General features: G+C 44.6%; 1 protein-coding gene across 4 annotated transcripts in view; it reads right to left on the reverse strand.

Moving 5' to 3' along the window:
• The window catches only part of DIAPH2 (diaphanous related formin 2), a 5,141,990-nt gene that overhangs the window by 3,575,628 nt on the left and 1,543,343 nt on the right, over positions 1-23,019 (reverse strand). For all 4 annotated transcript variants that reach the window (XM_069612994.1, XM_069612992.1, XM_069612991.1 and 1 more), the window contains one exon: positions 20,194-20,302. In XM_069612994.1, the coding sequence (XP_069469095.1) occupies positions 20,194-20,302 (109 nt within the window). The remainder of the gene's footprint in view (positions 1-20,193; positions 20,303-23,019) is intronic.

Below are 23,019 nucleotides of genomic sequence, written 5' to 3' on the forward strand. Positions count from 1 at the left end.
AGCAGTCGGGGTGGTGGTGCAACCACAGAATGGTCGACCGTGAGGTCTGGAAACAATGGTGAGACCACCAGCTCTGTGCAGGTTTTAAAAAATAAATCGCATAGGAAGGAACTTGCGGCCACAGAAAGAGCCGGAGCCTTGTCCTAACAGATAACATGGTAACAGGAATGGCAGGAAGGCTGAGATGGATCTGGGAAGCCAAACCACGAAGCCAGAGTGTATCTGAAGTCATCTCCCTCGTCACAGAGGTCAGCCAAACTCCACTGCCCAAGTAGATAGCATCAACAGTCATTTCCCTTGTCACAGGGGTCAAACCAATATCACTGAGCAAGCAGACTGTGTCAGGAGTTAATTACCTCATTGCAGTGGTCTACCCAATACTGCTGCCCAAGTAGAGTGGAACGGGAGCCATCTCCCTCATCAAAGTGGTAAATTGAAGCCAAATAAGGCTATGCATTTTTCTACTTTATGGAAGGAATTAAAGAGACTAATCCAAGTTTTCTGCAAGAGTGCTTGAAGACCGCTGTGGAGAACATTTATAAAAGGACCAGAAGAAGGGAGACATTCTCCTAGTCTTTCTTATAGAACACTAAAGAAGTTACTTCTACTATAAAATGGAAATAAGAAGCGAGGAGAGGGGAATCATTTTCCTGGTGAAGAAAATACAAACTTCCCTTTAGTTGAAGTCTTAGGTTTATAGTGTTAGGTTTATATTAGTTGGTTTCTGATGAAGGATGGAGAACATTTCATTTTGAACACATTCTGACAACTCACTGAAGTTTTCCTAGGCTGAGGCAGGCAAGCCCCATAGAAGTAGGGAGAGGTTATTTAATACACGTTTGTAGCCCACAAGATGACCCCTTCTTGTTTGTCTTCTTCTTCAAAAAACCTTGCACTAGGCAGCAAGATGATACATCTAATAAGATGCCCTATAATTAATGAAGGGAAGATCTGTAAGTGCCATCAGGACTGTTTAAGCTTCATGATGCTCTTACACAGGACACCATGAAAAATCATGGCCCAATATGCACCATGCTTTAGCTGGTGGCAGCTATGGAGTCTCAACATTCACATTTTAAATCACCCTAATGTTAAATGCTTGATTTCTTGAAGTAAGACAGAATCGGGTAGGTGGAAGCATGCATTATCTGGTCCCAGGATTTCTAGGATCTAGACATAGTGGACTTTAGAAGGTGGACAAAGTTGGTCATCTGGACAACTTGGTGGTGGTTAGTGAGGTATGATGCGAACCAGCTGAGGATGCTCTAACTGTTCCTCCGGGTTTGATGTAGCATGTTGGTGAGTTTTTAGTAGTCTACTATGTCTAAAGCAGATGAGCAGTCGAGGAGAAACCAGAAGCAATGATGGCCAACACTGAGGATGCTAAGGGCATTGTCCATCACCTTGATTTTAGCAGTTTGCATGCTTCATCTGGATCTGAAGCCAGATAGGTAGGACTGTATAATAAGCAGCATGGCAGTATTAGGAACGTTGTGAAGTGCAATATTCAAGCTCCAGATCTTCGAGTAGATGAACAGTTCATTTTGGAGGCTCCAGTCTTTGGCTCAGTGTTATCCCTCTAAACAGTATCAGCAAGGTTACAAAAACACTGCATGCTTTGTTTTCAAGTCTTTTTGAGGTTTGTTTTAGTGCATCACATGGTAGCTTTTTTCTTGTCCATGTTAATTTCCAGATATTACTAATAAAGTGGAGTTGCCCACGACATGACTACATGTACCATAATGCATTACGAGAAATTGGTGACAGCTGACGTCTTCTTCCTTTGCAAACTCTTCCTCGTCGAAACTTCATTAGTGGACTCAGGTGGTCCTAAGCATTTCATTCATCTCTTTCAAGATAGCTATGTCTATCCCATTGAAAGTACCATGCGGCGTGTCTCTAATTCTGGTGAACTCATCACACAAGATCTCGGCATAGCGAGATCGAGAGACTTTGCGCGTCAAGCGCAAAAGACAGAAAAAATGAGACAGAATCGGACCGAGGCATCTGGGATGCAGCAGGCCTCTGCGCTCCTACTCAGTGAGGGAATTCAGCACTCACACACACGTCTGCCTGATCTGCAGATCCCTGAATAGGTGAGCATAATACCATGGCTGAGGTCAGCCTCATGGGAGCTCCAGCTGGCAGGAGGCATTAATACCTCATCATTCATAAAGTGCAGTGAAATCAGCTGCAAGGGGCAAATGTACTGAACTGTAAGTACTGCCCCCCTTCTCCCTGGACATATACATCCCCTGCTCTGTTTATGTTAGGTGTCAGAATAAACACCTCTTTCTATCACGCAAGTGCCCTGTATTCATTGAGGACCACTTCACTAATTCACTGCCCATTTGCCTTCTATCTGTCAATCGATGCCACAATCCAGTGGCTTATTATTAACTATGAAATCACCATAACTCAAATAAAGAAATTGCCATTTCCTTTAACCTATTCATAGACAAAAGATGTGTCCTGCATCTACAAGATGGAGCATCTCTGTGTTGGTCTAAATCTATGGCATGTATGCGTGTGCTCCAATATCTGAAGGACAACAAATGCTGGCTCTCACCTAACAGCTACACCCAACCTATTTGTGTAGCTGCATGACACGGCCTGCTCTCCTCTGCCTTTCAAATATTCTGCTGAAATGCTGCTTTCAGCATGACTGCAGCAGTCCAAATGGAGGAGGCCCTAGATAACCGCCTCCAACTGCATCATCATTGTGTCTGCTTCAACGAGCCTTGTTATGTTACAACCATGACACGAGTGAACAAGTCAAAGTACATGTCCAATTGCGAATTAATAGAGAGAAGAGGCGCCATCTGCTCTGATTTTTCTTTCTTTTTTTTGCCAGAGGAAACATTCACTTCATGTTTGGTTATACTGAAGAAATACAAAATCTGTGCAAGTCCTTTTTTTCTGGGGCAGCAATATAAGTCTTGCATTTTTTTTTTATCTCAGTTTAAATGTAGGCATACGAATCAAGGATGCAACAAAACAGAGACGACCTTTAAAATGAACTTTGCCAGCAGGCATCACTTTGACTGTCAATGGAGGGTGATGACCTATAAAAGAGTTACATGGATGTGTGATAGGCACAGCAAACCGGCCTGCCAAATTCTGAGCATCAACGCTCTGTCTGTGTGGAAATATGAAACACAGCTGCAGAGACTGGAGGTGAAGGGCAGGAGGCAGTGTGGGAAAGAGAGGCAGAGAATGACCATCTGCAGAATTTCGCAGGTAAGTCATTATCCGTAGCAGGTGAATTAATTTCCAATGCTTCACTGCTATTCTTGCTCACACAATATTTGCCATATGGTCAATAACTTGTAAGCTGAATCAGGGCTGTGACCGGTTGTCAACAAATCTGCATTCAATTCCAAATATGATAGCATATGTTGGAAGTTGGAGATATGCAAAAATAAATGTGTTTGGGGCAACCCCTATAATGCCAACAGATACTTGCAGAAACAATACAAACAAAAAAGCATATTGCGGTTGTTGGATGACAATGGAGTAATGCAGATGGGACTGCCATTGGTGGAATTTATCTGTAAGATATGTCAAGAATCCTACGGATCCCTCACTGAAACCCTGTGTAAAGTCTCCTCCCAGGTGGCCAGGGAAAGGCAGGCGCTTCCGGGTCCTGACATTGGGGGTGGTGTACTGTGGGAGGGTCACCTGGGAGGAGACTAGATCTAGGCTGGTGAGGAGATCCTGTGGATGAGACACAGTAATTGTCCTGTGACAAGGAAAACCTTTCTAGGTTTCCAAAACAGGTAATGGCTTATTGTCATTTTGGTGTCCCTAACCCACATATGGTATCTGGGGTTCCGGAAACAAGTAATATAAAATCTAAGAAAGCCTTACCAATAGAAAGATCTTTTAAAGTGATTCAGGATACATACCTTTCTTGCTCTCAAAGATATAGTGTAAAGGAATGTGGAAATGTTGCCTTAAATTGATTGTTTTCCCCTATACCAACACATTCTAAAGGTAAACCTTTCAATAACCTTAAGGGAAGTACATCTACCCATAGAGTTTAACAAAAACCTAACAGAATTAACTTTGTTGTTGGGGACTAAATGTCCCATAATCCCATAATACTGGAACAAAGAAGAGGGCTGAAGAGGCATGTTGTCAGGGCCCCTGGGAGTAAGAAGCTGGAACTGTGACTGGAGTGCAGCCTCAGCATTAGAAGGAGAAAGAAAAAGGCACAGAGCTGGCAAACCAAGCAGAAGTGAGAGAACCAAAGGGACCCCGGAAAAAGGAAGTGGCAGATTTCACCTGCTTATTCTGAGAGAGTCATGTTCCCCCAAACTCTGAACTGCAGAGGCTGCACAGAGGAAGACGTGCAGAGAGGCTGTCTTTCCCCATGTGAGCCTGATTGCCATGGTTGCTGGAAGGAAATCATGTCGAAGACCGAAGCGAGGAGCTGCGGGCAAGTCACAGGTCCCAGGAGCAGGAGGGGCTCCTTAGTCAAATGGCCAAACTGGAGACCCCTCCGCAGAGGAAGTGTGTGGGTTCCTGAACAGCCAGAAATAGTAGAAGGAATGCCTGAAGTCATAGAACTTGAACAACCCGCAGAACAAGGATAACAGAAGCTGGTGAGTCAAAGCTGGCATTCTGATTCCTTGTGCAATCACTGATGGCAACAGTATCCAGTCTGGCTTTCCCTTGCATAAAAAGTTAAAGCAAGCATCGATCCATTTGCTAATGATGGAACGATGGAAGTAACACTTGTGTGTGAATGGAAAGGTTTTCTTTTACTCACAGTGAAGTTAAATGTTACCAGAACACTACTGTTAAACCCTTTAAGTCCTTAAACTTTATGAAGGAGGGGTTGCATGTACCTAATTTTGTTTCCTAAACTTAGAGTGAAGATCATAGGCTGCACGTCTTTCATTAAGCAAAACGACTTATGAAACACCATTGTGAAACACTTAAAGCTTTGAAACTTAATGAAGTGGTCGCATGTGCCTAATTTTGTTTTCAAAGTGCAGAAGGAACTTTACCTCTGTATTGAAACAAGCAATCAACATTAGTAAGAGAAGTTAAGTGTTTAACTTATTCATTGAAGTTCGAGAGAAAGCAGACATTGCCTAAGTCAAGCGTATTCCCCTATTGAGAGTAAATCAGTCTTTTCTCAAAAACAGAAACTGTACTAATGAACATTGTGAGCCTATAGAAGATCAAACTTGCCTAAGATACAAGTGTGCAAGCATTACCTAAAACCAAGAGAGTGGCTCCAAGTATTTAGGGTAATTGTGTGGCTGACATTTGCAAAATAGGTGAAGGCAAAGTTGGGGAAGGGAATAGTTGCTGCTTAAATACGCAACTGAAGTGGTTGTGGTTTTAGAAAGACAAGAGAGCCAAAGAGGCTGCCCCTTTTAAAGAGATATTCAGAGGAAAATTGCCTTGTCTACTTTAGGGTTTTGCAGCACCTTAAATTAAAATGTGTCCAAACGTGTCTTTACAATATATAGTACTGAAGCCAAACCTGTCTTTACAATTCAATTCAAGGTGAGACCTGGCTGGCTGTCAGGCACCCACGAGCAGAACTCGTAATTCAGCGGTACGGTATGAACGGTGCTGGTGCCTTACAGGCACTGTTCATACCGTATCTGCCAACATTATAATGAGGCCCATTGTGGCAGAGAAATCCATTGATGCTATTCTGAAGAAGTGAAAGGTTTTTGTTTCAACAGAAGGGTAATGATGTTGTTTTTGGCACTGTTGTTAACAAATCTTTACCTTGCTATTGAGTTTTCAAAGAACTGATATTGAGTTTTCAAGAACTGATCTGAGACTTTACTACCTAAGTGGCTGTTCCTTATATTTTGTTTGCTGAAAGTCGAAGAGGAATATACCTTGAATCCTGGGGAAGGGAGTTCATGTCGGTAATTAAAAGGTTATCAGTACATTGTGAATGTCATTGTTGATATTAACTGAATTGCCATATATTTTCTTTTGTATTTGATATTTAGAGTGAGGGCGAGCATCCTCGTGTTAGATTGTGTTCCCTTAGTTTTGATAGGTAGCAAAAGCCATGGTAGAGTAATGCAAGGAGGCCTTTTAAAAATATTTTTGTTCTAATAAAATGGCATATTATGAACATTTTACAACTGTTGCCTGCCTCGCATAGCTGACCATTCACAGATACCAAATAAGTTTGTTGGCTAAAGCGATGGGAGTTATTTCCTTCCACCGATTCCCTCACTGGAAGAATTGCCTCTGAGGTTAACGTACAAAAAAGATCCCCCATTCAAGAGCTTAGAGGACTGAGGGGCTCATGGTTTTTCCACTGACCCTGATCTTGTAGTCCTAACCCAACAAAGTGGGAATGATTGGTCTCAATTTCTAAGGTTGACGAGGTACCGGTGGAAAAGGAGATATTAGGCAATCCTTTTACAGGTACTTCCTACATAGAGCTAGAAATCCTCTGTGCCAATATTTTAGTTATGTTGGTACCCCGGTTTATATCATCCAAGTCTGATTCCACTCTGACAGCATATGGAAGGATGTAGCAGTAAGGCTTGGCCACAATGTTGGTATTTATTTGGCTATAAACTTTCATAAATAGCAATGAGTTTAAAAACATGCCTCCCTATTCCTAAAGCCAAGAGGAATTTCCCTACCTCAAAAGAATGGTTTTGTCAGGAAGTCCGAAACGAAAAAGTTTGTCACTGTCATGTCACCAAAACTTACTTCTGCCCCTAACACTAATAACCTAAGGTAACTGTGCAAGGATAGTCTCTCCTCAAAGAAATAAATGTTCACTGTGTTTTTAAGCAACATAAACGTTTTCAGTTTTGCTGTTTGTAAAACATGATACACAATAATGTTTCAAAAATACAAGTTTCCAAAAGCAAGGCTTATACTGCTTTCCCCTATACCTCTCTTATCCTAAGTCACAATATAGTTCAAGAGGGATTGTTATCTTCACAGTGCTTGTGTTCTATTTGCTTGACAAAACCGCTACCAAGTATAGAACTCCCCCTCTTCTATCACAGGGTCCCTGAGTCCCTCTGGGCTACTCTGTGCCACATTCTTGTGGAATTACTCAGTGAATTGTGGTACATGGTGATGAACTACTTTGTTTTCTTCTTCACAATTTTTAGTCTCAAATCTTCCCGACCCCCTCCCAGTTGTGTACTGTTGCCGTTACCTTATTTTGGGGAACTCTTCACCGGTTTTGCCAGCGGTCGTGGGTTCACTCTCTCTACTTCTTCTTTTATGTTGTTTATGCAGCCAGCTTCTCTCCATGGCCAGTTATTTCTGGCAGTCTCTGCCTAGTTGTCAGACCCTTTGGTCCACCCACGACTGGTCATGTCACCACTGCATTCTTTTGCACTCTCTGCATATTCCCCTAAGTGTCTCTACTGTAGGGGGTCTTTGCACCATTGCTGGACCCGACGGTACACCAACTACAGGTCATGCCAGCACCCTTTCGACTCTCCAAGTTCACTGTGCCAGTTCCCAACCAACTTGTCAGATGCTTCTTGGGTGTCCCACTGTGTCTCTCTTTAGCATTGGAGGCATGCCTCGCTGCAGTCTCGCAAAGCCCAAGATCAGCCTTGCAGGCTTCAATGCAGCTCCCTAGTCGCCGGGTTCTCTTTCTGGATGTACAACAGCTGTCAGCATACCAGAACCACAGTCGCCATTGCCAGGTCGGGTCAGAGCATGCTGAAGAACACAGTCCTTCTTTGCTGTTAAGTTTAAATAGCAGGGACGGCCCCAGCGTAGCGCAAGTCCAATTGACAGAAGCTGATTAAACTTTTCTTCAGATACATTTTAGTGTTCACAAAAACTTCTGTGTCCCTGTATTTAGGACATAAGGTGGTTTGATATTTTACAATAATACATAGTTTCGGATGAGAACTTATGTGTAGAAAAACTGGTCACTAACATCAGCCTGAGGGGCTGATGTTTAAAGGGGCTGTGTCCTCCAATTGCAGCCTTATCCTCAGGAGTGGAGTCCCTCTCCATCAGTTTCTACTGGATGTTCTCACTCCTAGTGGGACTATTGGTTAGCAGCCTCACCTACCTAGCATCGTGGAATAGCACCTTCACCTGGGGTGAAGTGACACTATCTGAAGGATCGTCACAGTCTGCATGGACAAAATGATTAAACTAAAGACACCTCAATGCCAGAAACCAGAATACAAAATGTGATTGCAGTACCTATCCAGACAGATTAACAAATTCAAAGGATAAGGTTTAAAGAAAAGAACACTGAGGGGCATTCTTTTCTTCCTATTCTTTACAATATGTTCATACTAAAAATCATTCCAGGAGTACTGGAAAGAGAACCTATGGAATTTGGTTGGCTCTATTGTCCATTGACATCAGAATAATGGAACCGTAGCTGTCAAGAAAGCCTCTGCATTTATTATGGACAAAAGGGCCATTTGATCAGATTGTTGGTACACAGACCCATGCATGTTGACATGTATGCAAAGTCTTCACATCACACATCAAGTCCTGCCTGATCAACTCAAGAGTTCTTGGCCACCATCCAGACCATTATTCACGGTGAGTTCTGGACTCAGTGAGAAAGCCTGAACACTTTTACATACTGGTGGCGATGTTTTTAACCAGCTCAGGACAATCTCCCTGATCCCCATGTGGTGACAGATTGTTGGTGTGAGTCTGGTTTTCTATATTGTGAAATGTTGCTTAGAGGTCAACGAGAACCAGGAGGCAGCGATGGCCATCAGTGAGGATTTAAGGGACATCATCGATCACCTTGACAGTAGCAGTTTCTGTGCTGCATGTGGTTCTGAAGCCAGATTGATAGGACACAAGGAGGTTGTTGGATTCGATGGGTTGGAGTAGTTGCGCGGCTACTGCTTTCTCATGGAACTTACTGATGAAGGGAAGATGGGTGATGGGGCAGTAGTTGCTGAGGTCATAAGGGTTCAGTATTGGTTTTATGAGGAGCAAGAGGATTTTTTCCTGTCTTGAGGGTCGAAGGGAAGGTATCTTGAATTACAGAGCTGCTGTTGATTGTCAGGAAAGGGAGGAGTGCTTCAGTCAGAAGTGTCTTGAGTATGGAGGCAGGGAGGATGCTGTCCGCATATGATGTGGACTCGAGGGATGCTAGGGTGACAGTAAGGTAATCCAGAGTGAGTGTATTTCAAGTTGTCCAGGTTGTTGTGCTTTTGTGAGATGGGATGTGTAGCGTGCTGCCAGTTGTAGTGTTGAGGTCTATGCATTGGCAGATGATACTGATCTTGTTGATGAAGAAAAGGTTGATGGCGGTGGACTTTTAGATAGAATGCAGGATGGGTGTGTCAGGTAGAGGGTTTATGCTGTGCTTGATGTCTTTGAAGAGGGCTCCACTTTCATTGTTAGCCTTGGTGATTTCGTAACAATTGGCTTTGGCAGTGGTGATCAGTGGTCTGTATGTAGCAATGAGCTCCTTGGGTAGGCCAAAGTTAGATGTGCTGTAGGATTATCCCCAAGCCTTGTCTTTATTTCTAATGGCTAGTTTGTTAAAGATGAGTTCTTGAGTGTACCAGGGTGTGGAAGGATTACGCTTGTCGGTGGGTTGTTTCACTGGGCATGGTGGTTGATGTTGTTTGTGACAGTGGTGTAGAGTTTTTGGAGAAGCAAGGCACAGTCCTAGTTGGTCAGAGGTAGATCAGAACATGTGAAGTGGAGTTTGGTGAGGTCTTCTGTGAGAGCCTCCATTGGGACTTTCTTGAATAATCTGAATGCTTGTTTGATGGGTTTCCAGTGGGTTTGCTTGACAGGTGTGGTGTGACTAAAATCAAAGGGGATTGCGAGATGGTCTGACCTGTCAAGCAGTATTGGAGTTCAGTGGAGGATGGTGTGCTGGGTGGTAATGATGAGGTTGAGGGTATTACCATCCCTGTGAGTTGGGTCTTTTGTGTGCTGTATGAGGTTCAGAGTGTCCAGTAGGCAGCAGAGATCTACCTTCATAGACTTGGTTGCTAGGTTGCCGGGGATGTTAAAGTCGCTGAGGAAGATGTTAGCATGCTCGAGAGGTATGGTGATTAGCAAGTCTGTGAAGTCTTCAATGAAAGAGGTGTTGGGCTTGGGTGGTCTGTAGATGAGGTGAACAGTGGCTGTGTCCGATGGGGAGAGAGAAGTGCCAGGAACGATTTTTGAAAGAGCCAATGGTGGTAATGACATGGCCATGATGCCTTGTGAATGATGGTGAAGCCTCTGCTGATCTTGTTTGGATGGTCTTGTTGCAGAATTCTGTAGCCGTTCGTTATCAGGACATCTAGGATGCGTATGATCCAGGTCTCAGTAATGAAGATGATGTCCAAGTCATGTGTGGGGATTACATTAGCAATGTCTGGTACATGGTTGCTGAGCGGACATTGGCGAATATCAGTATTCATGTAGTAGTGGATGAGGGAGTACTAATGGGGTCTATGGTGACATGGTTGAGTTTGCTGTGATGTGGTATTAGTGTTTTTGGTAGGAATGGGCAGGTAGGAAAAGGGGTGAAACACATTTAAGGGAGCTTACCTGATGATAAAGGAGCAGGTGCAATCAGGAACACCCTTTTCTTCATGTGCCCTTCATTCTTTATGCCCATGTGTGAGACAACATTGATCTATCATTTAAGAAAGGAAAGGAAGGGGCAGAGCTAAGCAGGTATGTGGGGCTTAGGTCAAGTGACAAAGATCCACTTGTACCTTCTCACCAACTGCAAAGAAGAAGAGGCTGTCTGGAAGGCACAAAAACTGTCTAGGTGTGAAACCTGATGGTGGGTGGAGCAGCTAACTGACGGGGCCTGATCATGTGACCAGCAGCCTACGCAATGCTGTCTGGTTGCATCAAGCTATTTTGATAATCGGGCACTAATCTCCATTTGTCTAGTGTACACCCAGTATGTATATGTCCTATCATCATGCTCGTGATTTGCTGGAGTGAAACCCTCCTTTGTACTGTTGGTGACATGGCATTTGAAATTTTGTGCTGTTTAATGTGTTCCTTAACAGATTTGTGAACACATTACATTACTTTTTATCCATTGAAACTGAAATTTTAAGCTGAAAATTGCAGTATTTTAAAACAGGTTTTTAAAATATATTTTCTTTTAGGTATAATGGGGTCATTCTACCTCAAAAATATATTTTAAAAACCTGTTTTAAAATACTGCAATTTTCTGCTTTAAATTCCAGTTTCAAATTACCCAAGTAGCTTCGGGCTTGCTTGCCACATTCATTGACGATAACAGATGGACAATATGTGCAAACCACCACTTTAAACTTTAAACAACTTTTGCTGGCACTGCCTTAAAATAAATAACTCAGATTACCATGACGACTGACGCGCTTACGACCACGAATGAGAAGACTTTTCTATGTGGAATGCTGCCTTTCCTATAGTATTTAAGTTTACAAAAATGGCTTTACACATAGCATGTCATTTAATAACCTAGTATAAAAAAAGGCGTTTGTTGTCAGAAATGAAGACTTTTTATTTAAAAAATAGGGGGAGACAAAATTCCATATTTTAGTCCAGTGACATTGTGGACCCAAATCTCTCAAAACTTATAGCGGGTGTGGCATGTATCATATAATGGGCTCTTAGGTAGTGTTTTAGTATGTTCAGTATTATTGGCGAGTGGCCTATTACTTCTGGTGGTTTTATCCCTGCACTTATAAGCACATGTGATATGAAGTGGTGCTTACAGTAAGCTTTTATTACTAGTATGCGACTGTTTTTAAAATGATTATGTTTTGTCTGCAGTTTGATCTGTTTGTGCTGTTTTCATATTTTCACATTTTCAACTCGTGCCGATCAAAGGACTCATGCTGCTGAACATGGTAATGGCAATTCGACTGAGGAAGAATTTGATTTGCCGTGTTATGTCGATTAGCTTGTATATTATGTTTTATTTTGGTATTGTGCTCTTTAGAGTGCTGCATTTTCTGATTGAGAAAGTTTGCTGGTTTTACATTTGCCCTTTACTCTGGTTAATGCTGCTAGGCCTTGAGGAGGAAAGATGACATGGCGTTATCCATAACACTTACTGTTATTTTATTTAGAGGCTGTTTTACAATGTGTGCTTTTAATATTTGGAGCCGTGTTGTGATAAAAGCAAGGGATTACTTCTTTGTTTTTATTTATTGTGTGACTGTTTATGATGTAAACATTTGGGGCCCGATTCATGGAAAATGTGCCGGGTTCAAAGTGAATTTGCACTGCTGAAAAGTGACTGTGCACTGCCGACACAAACCCTGATTCATGGAACTGTGCAAAGTGGAGTTTTGCAGTGCAAAGTCTGGACAAAGTCAGCGCACGGTCATTTTTGCAGTTCAAAATGACTTTGCATGGACTTTGCACGGCAAAAATACACTTTACACAGATCCATGAATCAGGGTTGTGTCGCCACTGCAAAGTCACTTTTCAGCAGTGCAAATTCACTTTGAAGCGGACACATATTTAATGAATCAGGCCCTTAGTGTCTGATTCACAGAGCATTTTCAATGGGATGCCATTTTTGAACGCATCAGTGAATCAGGCCCCTAAGGTATTATTCCAAATAAAGTTAATGAAAAATGAAATTATTATATAATATAAATGGCTACTTAAAAATAGCAAACAAAACGTTAGTTTTTTTTAATGGAAGTGGATAAGATAGTTCAGGTTATAATATCAATAAAGCTTGTCCTCGGACTGTTATGTATGCAAACGGGAGAAGATATGACCTTGTACCTTGACCTTCAACCCTGAAGAAAATAAGCATGCATGCAGCACCTCGATCATTGAACCAGCTTTTCATATTGGCTTGTAAAGATTACAAACCTATCCCTGTCAAATGGCCTTAACCTCCAAGGGGAAAAGCCATGCACTCAATCATTATTTTATCCGCAAAAGGGATCCAGGGCTTGAGTTTATCCCTCTATTAAGATTCACTTCAGGGGGAAAAGAAAATCATATATCCGAAAACATTGCCTCCGTTTTTTTTTTCAGGATCATGTCGATCAGTTCATGTGTGGTATAATGTGCACTGTGTACATATTAATTGATACTTGGAGAGAAAATTGTCAGAGAATATTGGCCAAATGTCTTTGTCAGTCTGCAAAGAGTGAAGAAGGCAGCGACCCACATTGTGCATTTTAAATCATGCGATGCGTGCAATAAAACACTGCATGATGTGAACTGGCACAGTTCCTTTCCATACTTGGCTATCAAAACCCACACTTTAATAATGCACACTACTGTCTGTACGAATGCACAGCTTAAGTCCTCAACGCAGTGTCTCTGCCAATGTTGTTACATGTATTTTTTTAACATGCGTTTGTCTGCCTCTCATGAACTGTGTCATATTGTATTTGCCATTTCAGGCTTGCAAGTGAATAGTATGTATCAAACCCAAAATTCCTTCCTGATTGACCATTTTATTTTTATTTTTGGTGTAAGTAGCCTTCCCTAAAAGACTACTCTACTACACCAAAAAAAACCAAGGAGAATTGCTAGGGAGTAAGGGGATACTAGGAAATATAAGGACACTGGTGAGCTCAATACTCTCTGTCTTTATGTAACCTGGGATGCAGCCTGTTGTGGGGGCCAGCCATTGGCATCAAGCCGGCCCCCTGTGGGTGCTATAGGACACCAGCACCACAGAGGCCCAGTGCCTGAGGGGGTTGCCAGGGAACACACGGTCTTAGATTGAGCAGAACGGACCATGCCCAGCACATACCGACCCTGGCCACCTTGCTGGCAAGAGGGCACCATGGCCTGCAGGCCAGTGCTTACCTGTGTGGGCCTGCAGGCCTAAATGAGAGACGGACTCAGGCATTCCTCTTTGGGAGTCTGCAGCCGTTCTAACGCATGTGCCTGCAGAGGCTCCTTTTATTTGCTTGGGCCATGACACAGTCATTGCCCATCTTAAAAGGGCAATACACATGAGAGGGACAACTCACATTAAAAGGGCAACACAATTGGGAGGGCCACAACACAACACTCCTCCTTTTTCATAACAAACAACGGTTACTGAAACACAAAGGTTTCCCTACCCCCGTTACAGAACAGCAATACTTGGCCTACATCAGAAGCATAGGACCGACAACAAATAGGAACTGCCACTGCTACACACGCGTGGCTCACAGTTATAGACATACAATACATATCAGCACAATCTACACATAACCAGGAGGGGACAGTCACGGTTGGCGAACCACCTGTGAAATGTTGACAGTTCGACCCCATGTCACAAAACCCTTTATTAACCTATGGTCAGTGGAACTTCCACCACTGAATGATGCCATTGCTCGCTGCTGGCACCATTTAAAGCGTGCCTACAAACCTACGGGAACAGCGCTTCACGTCCATTTAACTGGGACCACTTTAAGCACATAATTTCCATGCAGACCGTCAGCATTTACACACATGTCCACTCAGTCTTCGCTGAGCACTCGCAGGACTGCAGGAGACCAGTTCACTTGGCTCTAGCGTATGTTCAGGATAGTCACTTCCACAGGTCCAGGTCTGTTGATGTTACAGTTCAAAGGCCTGTAAAGCCACACCTGGGGAGATCAGGGACCACGTCGGCTTAGTCCCTTGATGCGGGGGCAGGCGGCGAGAGGCGGATAGCAGGGCATCCCAACTGTGCCAGGCTCAGTCTGTCCGTTGACTTTGGGCAGTTAGCGAGACACAGGTAGCAGGGCATCCAAGCTGCACCACATGATGTCAACAGGGCAGGGGTGGTAGCCTGTTATTCACTCCCGTCTTCCATGGCTATACGCCCACCGGGTAGGAGTGTCTCTTCACTGTCGTGTGACAGGAGGGCACCCGAGAGCTCGTACTGAGCTACAACCCTCGCTCGCTCATAGCACTCCTTTTAGGCAGTGGGTTGGGCCACTATTTACCCTCCCCAGGCAGGAGTCACTACTGCTGATGGGGCCGAAGCACTCCTGGCCAGATCCATCTTCCTTTCTTTCATGCCGGACGATCTGTCTGTTGATGTACCAGCTCGGTGGTGGCAGGAATCACACTGAGGGCCAAATTGGCCTGTTCCATGGATGGCGGGCCCGGCAGGGTGCACACCAGCGGCAGGCCGATGAGGCCACTTGCACAGTTCTCCCCCCCAGGCAGGAGTGTCGGCAGGATGCTGCCATTAGCAGAGTGTGCCCACTCGTGGCAGGGTAACACTGGGGCAGGGTGTCACCGGTGGCAGGGTGGTATGGTCACATCTTCATTTGGCTCACCCCAGTCAGGGGTAGTTGACATTGCTCTGCCAGCAGTAGAGGGCACACACCAGTGGCAGGCCGATGAGGCCACTTGCTAGGCTGGCAAGGTGACACTGGTGGCAGGATGTCAGGTCCTAACCGCTATTTTCCTTTCAGCGCCACCGACTTGTGTCATTGCACAGCATGAGGTGCAGGTGTGAGGCACACTGGGCTGTGTGAGAGATCTCGACACTGGGTCACCCAGGAGCGCTTTTGAGGCAGCATTTCTCCATGCAGACTTGCACTTACTTGTTGCTGTACCGAGTGTAGAAGGAACACCCCTGGCCTTGTGCGATATTATTTCTTTCTGCAGTCTTCAGCCTGTGACCACACAGCCTTCATCACAGTAGGCATCTTTTTTTATTTCATTGATCATGCTCTGCTTCTGAGCACACTTCAGACACTCCATCTGCTGGTGTTCACTTTTGTCTACCACCGCACAGGGGCCCAGGATCACTGTGGGGCCAAATGTCTATTTTTCTTTATAGCACCAACATGGAAGCACTACACCTCCCCCCAGGGAGTACTTTATTTCACTGCGGGCCTGGGATCTGGAGGGGGCCCATCTCCTTCTTGCTCCAACATGGGGCGCATTAAAATTCACCACAGTGCGGCACAGGATCTGCAGGGGGTCATCAAGATTCCTTGTGCCAGCACAGCACATTGCCATTTCCATCACCGCCTCCGGGGACCGGGTTTATGTTACTTTCATTGTTGGATTTCTCACATGATCGGAAGTGGAGCTGCTGGAAACTGCCGATGGCCCCAGGATCTGGAGAGGGCCTTTTGCATTTTTATTTTCTTGCTCCAGCATGCAGCAACCATCTGCTTCCACCACCCGGCCCAGGGTCACTTTCTGTGCAGTGGGCCTTTCATGCTCAACTCCGATACCGGAGCATCATGCCTTTCACCATCAGCTGACCCAGGTTGCTGCTGGAGGGGTTACTGGATCATCAGAGTGCTGTCTGCAGTATCAACACATGAGGGCAGCTAACCGGAGCATACATTATTTACGCCGCCAGAGCCCGGGATCTTGCAGTCTCTGCTCCCACAGGGAGCTTTGTCTATTTCACCGCCGGAGGGGGCTTGGGATGTCTCCTTCCACATCCGCTCCGATGACAGGAGCGCTGAAGTCTTCACCAACGGATGGCCCGGGTTTACTATGAGTGCACCAGCAGTGTAGCAGCATTCAGGCGGACCCTGCATCTTGCAGGAGGGGCACTCACCATCTCCTCTTCTCCCCTATAGCTATTTTCATCACGTCAGCACTGCGAGAATGCTACTCTCCCTCAACAGTGTGGTAGGAGCCGCTTGGGGTCTTCACCCTTTTTTTTTGCAGCAGATTCCACAGGGTGCTGTGGGCTCATTCTGATACCGGCCACACGAGCACCCTCCTGAATGAGGGCTGCGGCCGGGGCAAGGGTAGCCCGCAGGGTGAAATACGTATTGCCTTACCCTCTTCACAACAATGGATGCTGCATTCTCTCCCCCAGCGGGGACAGCTCTTTCCTCCTTTCTCACGGCAATGGAGGCTGCCTCATTTCCCCGAGCGGGAGGAAGCTCACTCCCTCATTTTAGCACTGTGCTGGATGCTGCCTTCCCCTTTTTCCCTCCTCCTTTTATACAAATGTTTCCTGCATCTGTGTAGGGTGGGGACGCCGGCGATGGCCACACCATTTCTGCCTTGCTTCATTTGTCTAAACAGGACATAGTAGACAACCAGGCGGCCGCACAACAATGCATGGATTCGTACTCCTCGTCGCCATTGTTGTAGGGGCCGGCCATTGGCATCAAGCCAGCCCCCTGTGGGTGCTATAGGAAACCAGCACCACGGAGGTCCAGTGCCTCAGGGGGTTGCCAGGGAACACCCGGTTTTAGATGGAGCAGGACGGACCATGCCCAGCACATGAGGACCATGGCCCATCTTAAAAGTGCAATACACATGGGAGGGACACCCCACAATAAAAGGGCAACAACACTTGGGAGGGCCATAACACAGCCCTATATTTAATTACAAATTGTATTCCCTCCGGCACCGGCGTTGCCCCTTCCCTTCCTCACCCCATCTATTTAGTCCCATCAGTTATTTATGCTGGCATGTTGTTGGGTGTCCTGACCCACGTTTGGACTTTTATGCTGCAACATTTGGTGCTGTGGGCTTAGCAAATCCAAGATGGCGGAAAAGCCCACATTTGCACCATTGCTTGTGGTGTGCCTCAATTGGTGTCCCAATAGCAACCTAGTGCTATTTGGGTGGTTCAATTGTAAGTTGTGTGGTATCCTGCTGTTAGTTAAGGATTGGGGGTCTTATTAATAGAGTGGCGTCCTGCGGGGGTGCAGGTGGAGGGCACTCATGGTGTAGTGTCCTGCAGTTTTTGCATTTGGCTGGACTAGGGGTCCATTGTGTGTGTGTGGTGTGCTGCGGTTGTGCAGTTGGCTGGATCAGGGGTCCATGATGTTAATGAGTGTGCTGCGTTGGTGCAGTTGGCTGAACCAGGGGTCCATGGTGTTAGTGGGTGTGCTGCGGTTTTGCAGTTGGCTGGCCCAGGGGTCCATGGTGTGTTAGAGAGTGTGCTGCGGTTGTGCAGTTGGCTGGACCAGGGGTCCGTGGTGTTAGTGAGTGTGCTGCGGTTGTGCAGTTGGCTGGGCCAGGGGTCCGTGGTGTTAGTGAGTGTGCTGCGGTTGTGCAGTTGGCTGGACTCGGGGTCCTAGGTTGAGGTATAGTTGTGTTGGGTTGGTTTAGGGTGGTTGTTTTTCCAAAGTGTTCTTGTGGTGTTCGGGTGCCCTGTGGGGGTGCTGTTGTGGACTGATCTAGGAAGGTGTGCTTGTTGTTGCTCTTGTTGAGCTGGGTTCGTACCCGGGGGTGGCAGCCTTGGTGTCCTAGGGGGCAGACTAGGGTGGAAGGTTGTTTGTTTACGGAGTGTTAGGTAGTTTATCTGTGTGGACGCTGGGTCGTGGCAGGACCTAGGTTCCAAGGGGAAGCTTGGAACAGGTGGAAGTGCTTAGTTTATTGTTTTCGTTTCTCGAGGGTATTTTCCAGTTCTGTTTATGGGAGGAGTTAGCCCTTATTAGATTGTGTTGGGTTCCTCATCTGTTGTGTTTATAGAGGGAGGAGTGGAATTGGAGTTGGATTTGGGTGTCTTGTTTTGACACGGGTTGTTATGTTGTCCAATTTGTTGGTGGCACAGTTAGATAGGGTATTTCTTGGGGTGCCATGTAGGTATTGTTTGTCCCATGGTTTCGTGGTTAAGCACATTTCCCTAGTGTCATAATGTTGGAGTGTTGAGGGTTATAGATGAGCTGCGGGTGGCAGTTTTCTTGTCACCAGTGGAGTCTGGTTAGTTGGTGCATTACATGCTGGCCACACGTGTATGTAGGGGTTTGTTTGGTGGTGGTTTTTAGTGGAATTTCTTTGTGTGCAAGAAATGAAAGGAGGGAGTGGTGTTGTAATGTGTGTCTGAGGTGAGGTGGTGACATCACTGCTACATTTAATGTGGTGATGTCAGAGTGAGTGGAGTGTGGAGTTATGCTCTGAAGCTGGGGTTCTATGTTTTACAGTTGGAGATATGCTGGCTTCAGGGGACATGCCAATGTTGTTCCTGGCAACTATACTACAATAAACCTACTTGTAACTAACCTGCTGGTCTGGGTGTTGTTTCAGATACCTAGTTACTACAAATACCTCTGAGGAGGTGCAGCTGGTGACTTCTGGAGACGTCAGAGATGTGAGAAGAGAACGAGAGTGTGGAGCCGAAGATGACACCAAGGTTTTTAGCCTGGTCTGGGCCACCCCTACACGCAGCCCGGCCTGGGCTGTTCTTTCTTCAACCCAGGCAGCACCTGCCACACTGCCTGGGCCCAGGATACTGCAGGGCCTGTCCGACCTGGCCCCCGGATGGGCTGACATCAGCCGTGGCACTGGGGTGGCTGATCTGCCCCTGACATTAGCAACTCTGCCCCCCCTTTGGATTCCTCTTCTGGGGCACTCCCCACACACAGATGGCACCAGTAAATCGATTTATGACCTGTGGGGCCACTCTAGGTAGCAGCCTCCCCCGAAGGAAAGTCTCTATTTGCTTCTTTCTCCTTTCTCTCACTCTCCACCTGTCTTTTATAACTGTTTTTTTTTTTTTCTTTTCAAAACCTCTTTGGGTTCTTCTCTCTCCTGACCAGCTGATTCTTGGGTCGGGGAGATCTGTCCTATTGTTCTTTTCATTTAAGATTCTATCCAGTTCTAACAACTCAACTCAACAACCCGCCCCTTGACCACCATGTAACCCGATCATGTGCACTTATTCTTATTATTTTGTATGTCTATAATATGTTGTAACCTGCTCTAAGTCTCCGGTGCCCAGTTACCTCAGGGTTTGGCGCGCGGTATGAATAAATAAAGAAACAAACAAACAAGACACACACAGGACACATTTAAATAAACACACTACACATTTATTAAAATGCCTTATTACCCTAGTTTCTGCGTTTCTATTTTTAGGGACAAGCAAATAGCCTTACTAACCAGGCCCCGTGGGTCTATGGGCTACAATAAAATAACACAAACATATTTTAAGCTATGCTTCATAATCTATGTCCAGCTACATAAAAATGCATAACATATTTCCATAAAGATATACACATATTTAAACACAGGATTACCAGATCAATGTGCAGGTTGAAAAATAGGAGATCACACACAGGCACCACTTTTACTCTATATTTCCTTATAAACGGTCTTTGTCTGAAATAGCCGTGAACAATGTTACTTCTGCGCAAACGTGTTCACAGCAGAGTTTGTGTATGTGCAATTTCATTGTCCCTAAACAAATGCCACAAATACTGTCTTCATCTGCACAAAAAAGCAGTGGTGCACAGCTTTTCAGCGATTAGCATATTTTGAATAAAGTATGCATAACTCACACAAATATATCACATCACAAAATGTATGTATACTTATCAGGTATGCAGAGAAACTCACCTGCAACTGCAAAGCGTCATGACTTTCCAGCCCTTCGACTATTGGGAAAAAACGTTCTCTGTTGTTTCTTTCTGCTGCTGTAGTGATGGCCCCTAAAAGCTTGTCCAAGCTAAGAGGAAGAAAGAAATTAAAAATGTTTAGCTACCTTTCAATATTGTACTCCTTATTAACACATGTCTTACATTATTTTTCATTTCAAAAGTTATGTAAGAAGCAACATAAAAAGCGTAACATTTATAAAAGAATCAATTACTTTGTTGACTTTAGTACATATGGTAATAAATATCCATGGGATAGAATATTGCAAAATAAAATTGGCCAGTTGAATGTTTCCTATGTGCTTTAATTCCACAGCAAAATGTTGTTTCATCAATGTTGGTTAGATTGTTGACATTTAGTTCAACACTTTCTTTTAGAACAACTTATTTTTCTTTTCATAGGTTTCCTCATTAGCCCTCTTCTCTCCTTGTTTCCAGCTGTAAGAAACTCATGGTGGCAACTGTAAAGACAGACACAAGTGATCACAGTTCTAGGATGTTTATTGAACAGTGAATTCCGGGTGGAAAACACCTAAGCTGAACCTAAATTTAAGATGGGCTCACGCGTCGACCATTAAATGAAAAATAAGGCAGTCCTAGTGGCCTTGTGTCAAAATAAAACGGCCTATACTAAGAAAAACCTATTGTCAATTCCTTACAACTAATAATAGAAAGAGTGTGGGATAGGGTTTCAATAAAGAAGTGTTCCAAATAATAAATCAGGATGTGATTGCCAGGGGTCTCCCTTCCCCACATTTTCAGCATGGGATAAGGTAAGACCTTGGAGCACAGCACACCCTCGAACTTTCTCAGCACAAGCCGACATTCCGTTCCAGCTGGCACAGTATACGCTTGAGCTTTCTCAGTCATCTGCCGGTCAAAGACTTTCGACGGTACAGAGGATTTTACATGAACCCTGTATGACCACTTTGACCTCTTCTTCGCCTCTTTCCAAGGACTTCTTGTTATGATAGTTTCTACCCTCGGGTAATCGCACATAGTTTCCTGCATGAGCACCCACATGGTGTCGGCCCACTCTGTTTCTGGTTTTCCCTCCTCTTTCCTCAATCGTATCTTTAATTCTTTCAAAGTTCAAATTAGCCGTTGGCTACTTTTCGTTCAACACAGTTTGGTTTCTTATTGATTCTCCTCGGGACTGGCTGTGATGAACCGCTTGTCTTTCTTTATCCCTGGAATCAATGCCGGTACCACCGAGACCAGCGTCCTTCTAACAAAAACAGTTCAACTAATATCTCTTCACATTATTTTCAAAAATCATGATTACTGAGATATTCTGTGAGTAAAGATTGACGGTTTAGAATTTTCAAAGGCAGATTTCTTGAGAGGTGTGTCCTCTTGCTCTGACACCTTGGAAAGTGCATCTTTTCTTTATTCCTTTTGCCGTATCCCATTGTTTCCATAAAGTAAATTACTTTGTTGTAATTTACTTTGTAGGTATTACTTTGGATTACTTTGAATTTGTATATGTATTTGTAGGGAAAAGTGTAAAAAAGGGGCAGTGAGGTATACAGGGGGGTTATGGCAGAGAATGGGGACATGGAAGGGGCCGACTGATATTTTATGTTGAGGTAACACCCACAATGTAAATTACAGCATAGCAATTGAATTCATTGAAATAACATGCAACCAATGTTTCCCTTCTCTCATCACTTTCCATTCCTTTCACTAAATTAAATTCCTATAATCTCTTCATCTATCTTGCATTTATATTATGCTCCTGCTGTTTTTGCACTAGCATCACATTTCTACCATTTATCAAAATTTGAACTTTGGTAAAGGTGCATAATAAATTCCAAGGAATTAAATGAAGATAGTTACTGAAGAGGAGAATGCAATTAAGGGGACCTGCAGACAGATATTCCTTGTAATGGCCTTCAGGACAACACACTCTGACTCCTTAACCAGTTTATCGTTAAATGTACTAGCTAATTATATATGTGGTTATGTATGATGAGTTCTTGCTGATTGTTTAAGCCTTTAGTAGGCTTGTACAGAGGCGTAGAAGCATGTTGTGACTAATTGGTTAATATCTCACACCATGCAAAAGGGAGCAACAGTGTGCATTATAAATCCCACTAGCATACCATAAACCACCTTCATGGGTTAGGACAGATTACACGGATGTGGACCTCAGAGTGTGTTGGATGCAGCATCAAAGGTTAATCTAAATACACAGGTCCTCTGTGTAAATTCATAGAATTGGGCTGTTAAACAAGGACTTGCAGTCAAATTGTACCAAAGAGATTGCTAATGCTTAGGAAACAATGTGACTATGAGTTATGGCACACATTTCATTAGACACCACAAATGAACTAGGAAACGGTTGAATTTATTTATTAATGTATTGTTTGAAAAGAAATACCCCTAGGTGAGGTTTTTCAGACCACATCCTCCTTAGGTGCTGCCACCTGCTCTTGGCTTGCTGTCAGGATTTCAAATTCTCTTAGAGGCTTGCCATCAGACTCTGTTTTTCATATCAACCTTTTTGGAGTCCTCTCATCTTTTTAAATTGCATTAAGATGATCATCACGTATCAAAGGTGCTATTCGACGGGGGGTGTGGCCAGCAACGGGACGATGAGGATGTGAGTTCCTGGCGCTCCGACGGCCGCAGCAAACAGCCTGAATAAATAGCCTGCTACGAGTGGCAAATCCTCCGAAAACACATACCCTCCTGAAGGCAAGTGCCCCTGGCACACGCAGAGAAAGTTCCAGGCCGAAACGCACCGTTTTGAGTGAGTTCGGAGCAGCGGAAAAGAGGCGCCGTG

The sequence above is a fragment of the Ambystoma mexicanum genome, chromosome 5p, assembly GCF_040938575.1.
Source record: "Ambystoma mexicanum isolate Mex_15411 chromosome 5p, UKY_AmexF1_1, whole genome shotgun sequence".
In the NCBI taxonomy this organism is placed as follows: Eukaryota; Metazoa; Chordata; class Amphibia; order Caudata; family Ambystomatidae; genus Ambystoma; species Ambystoma mexicanum.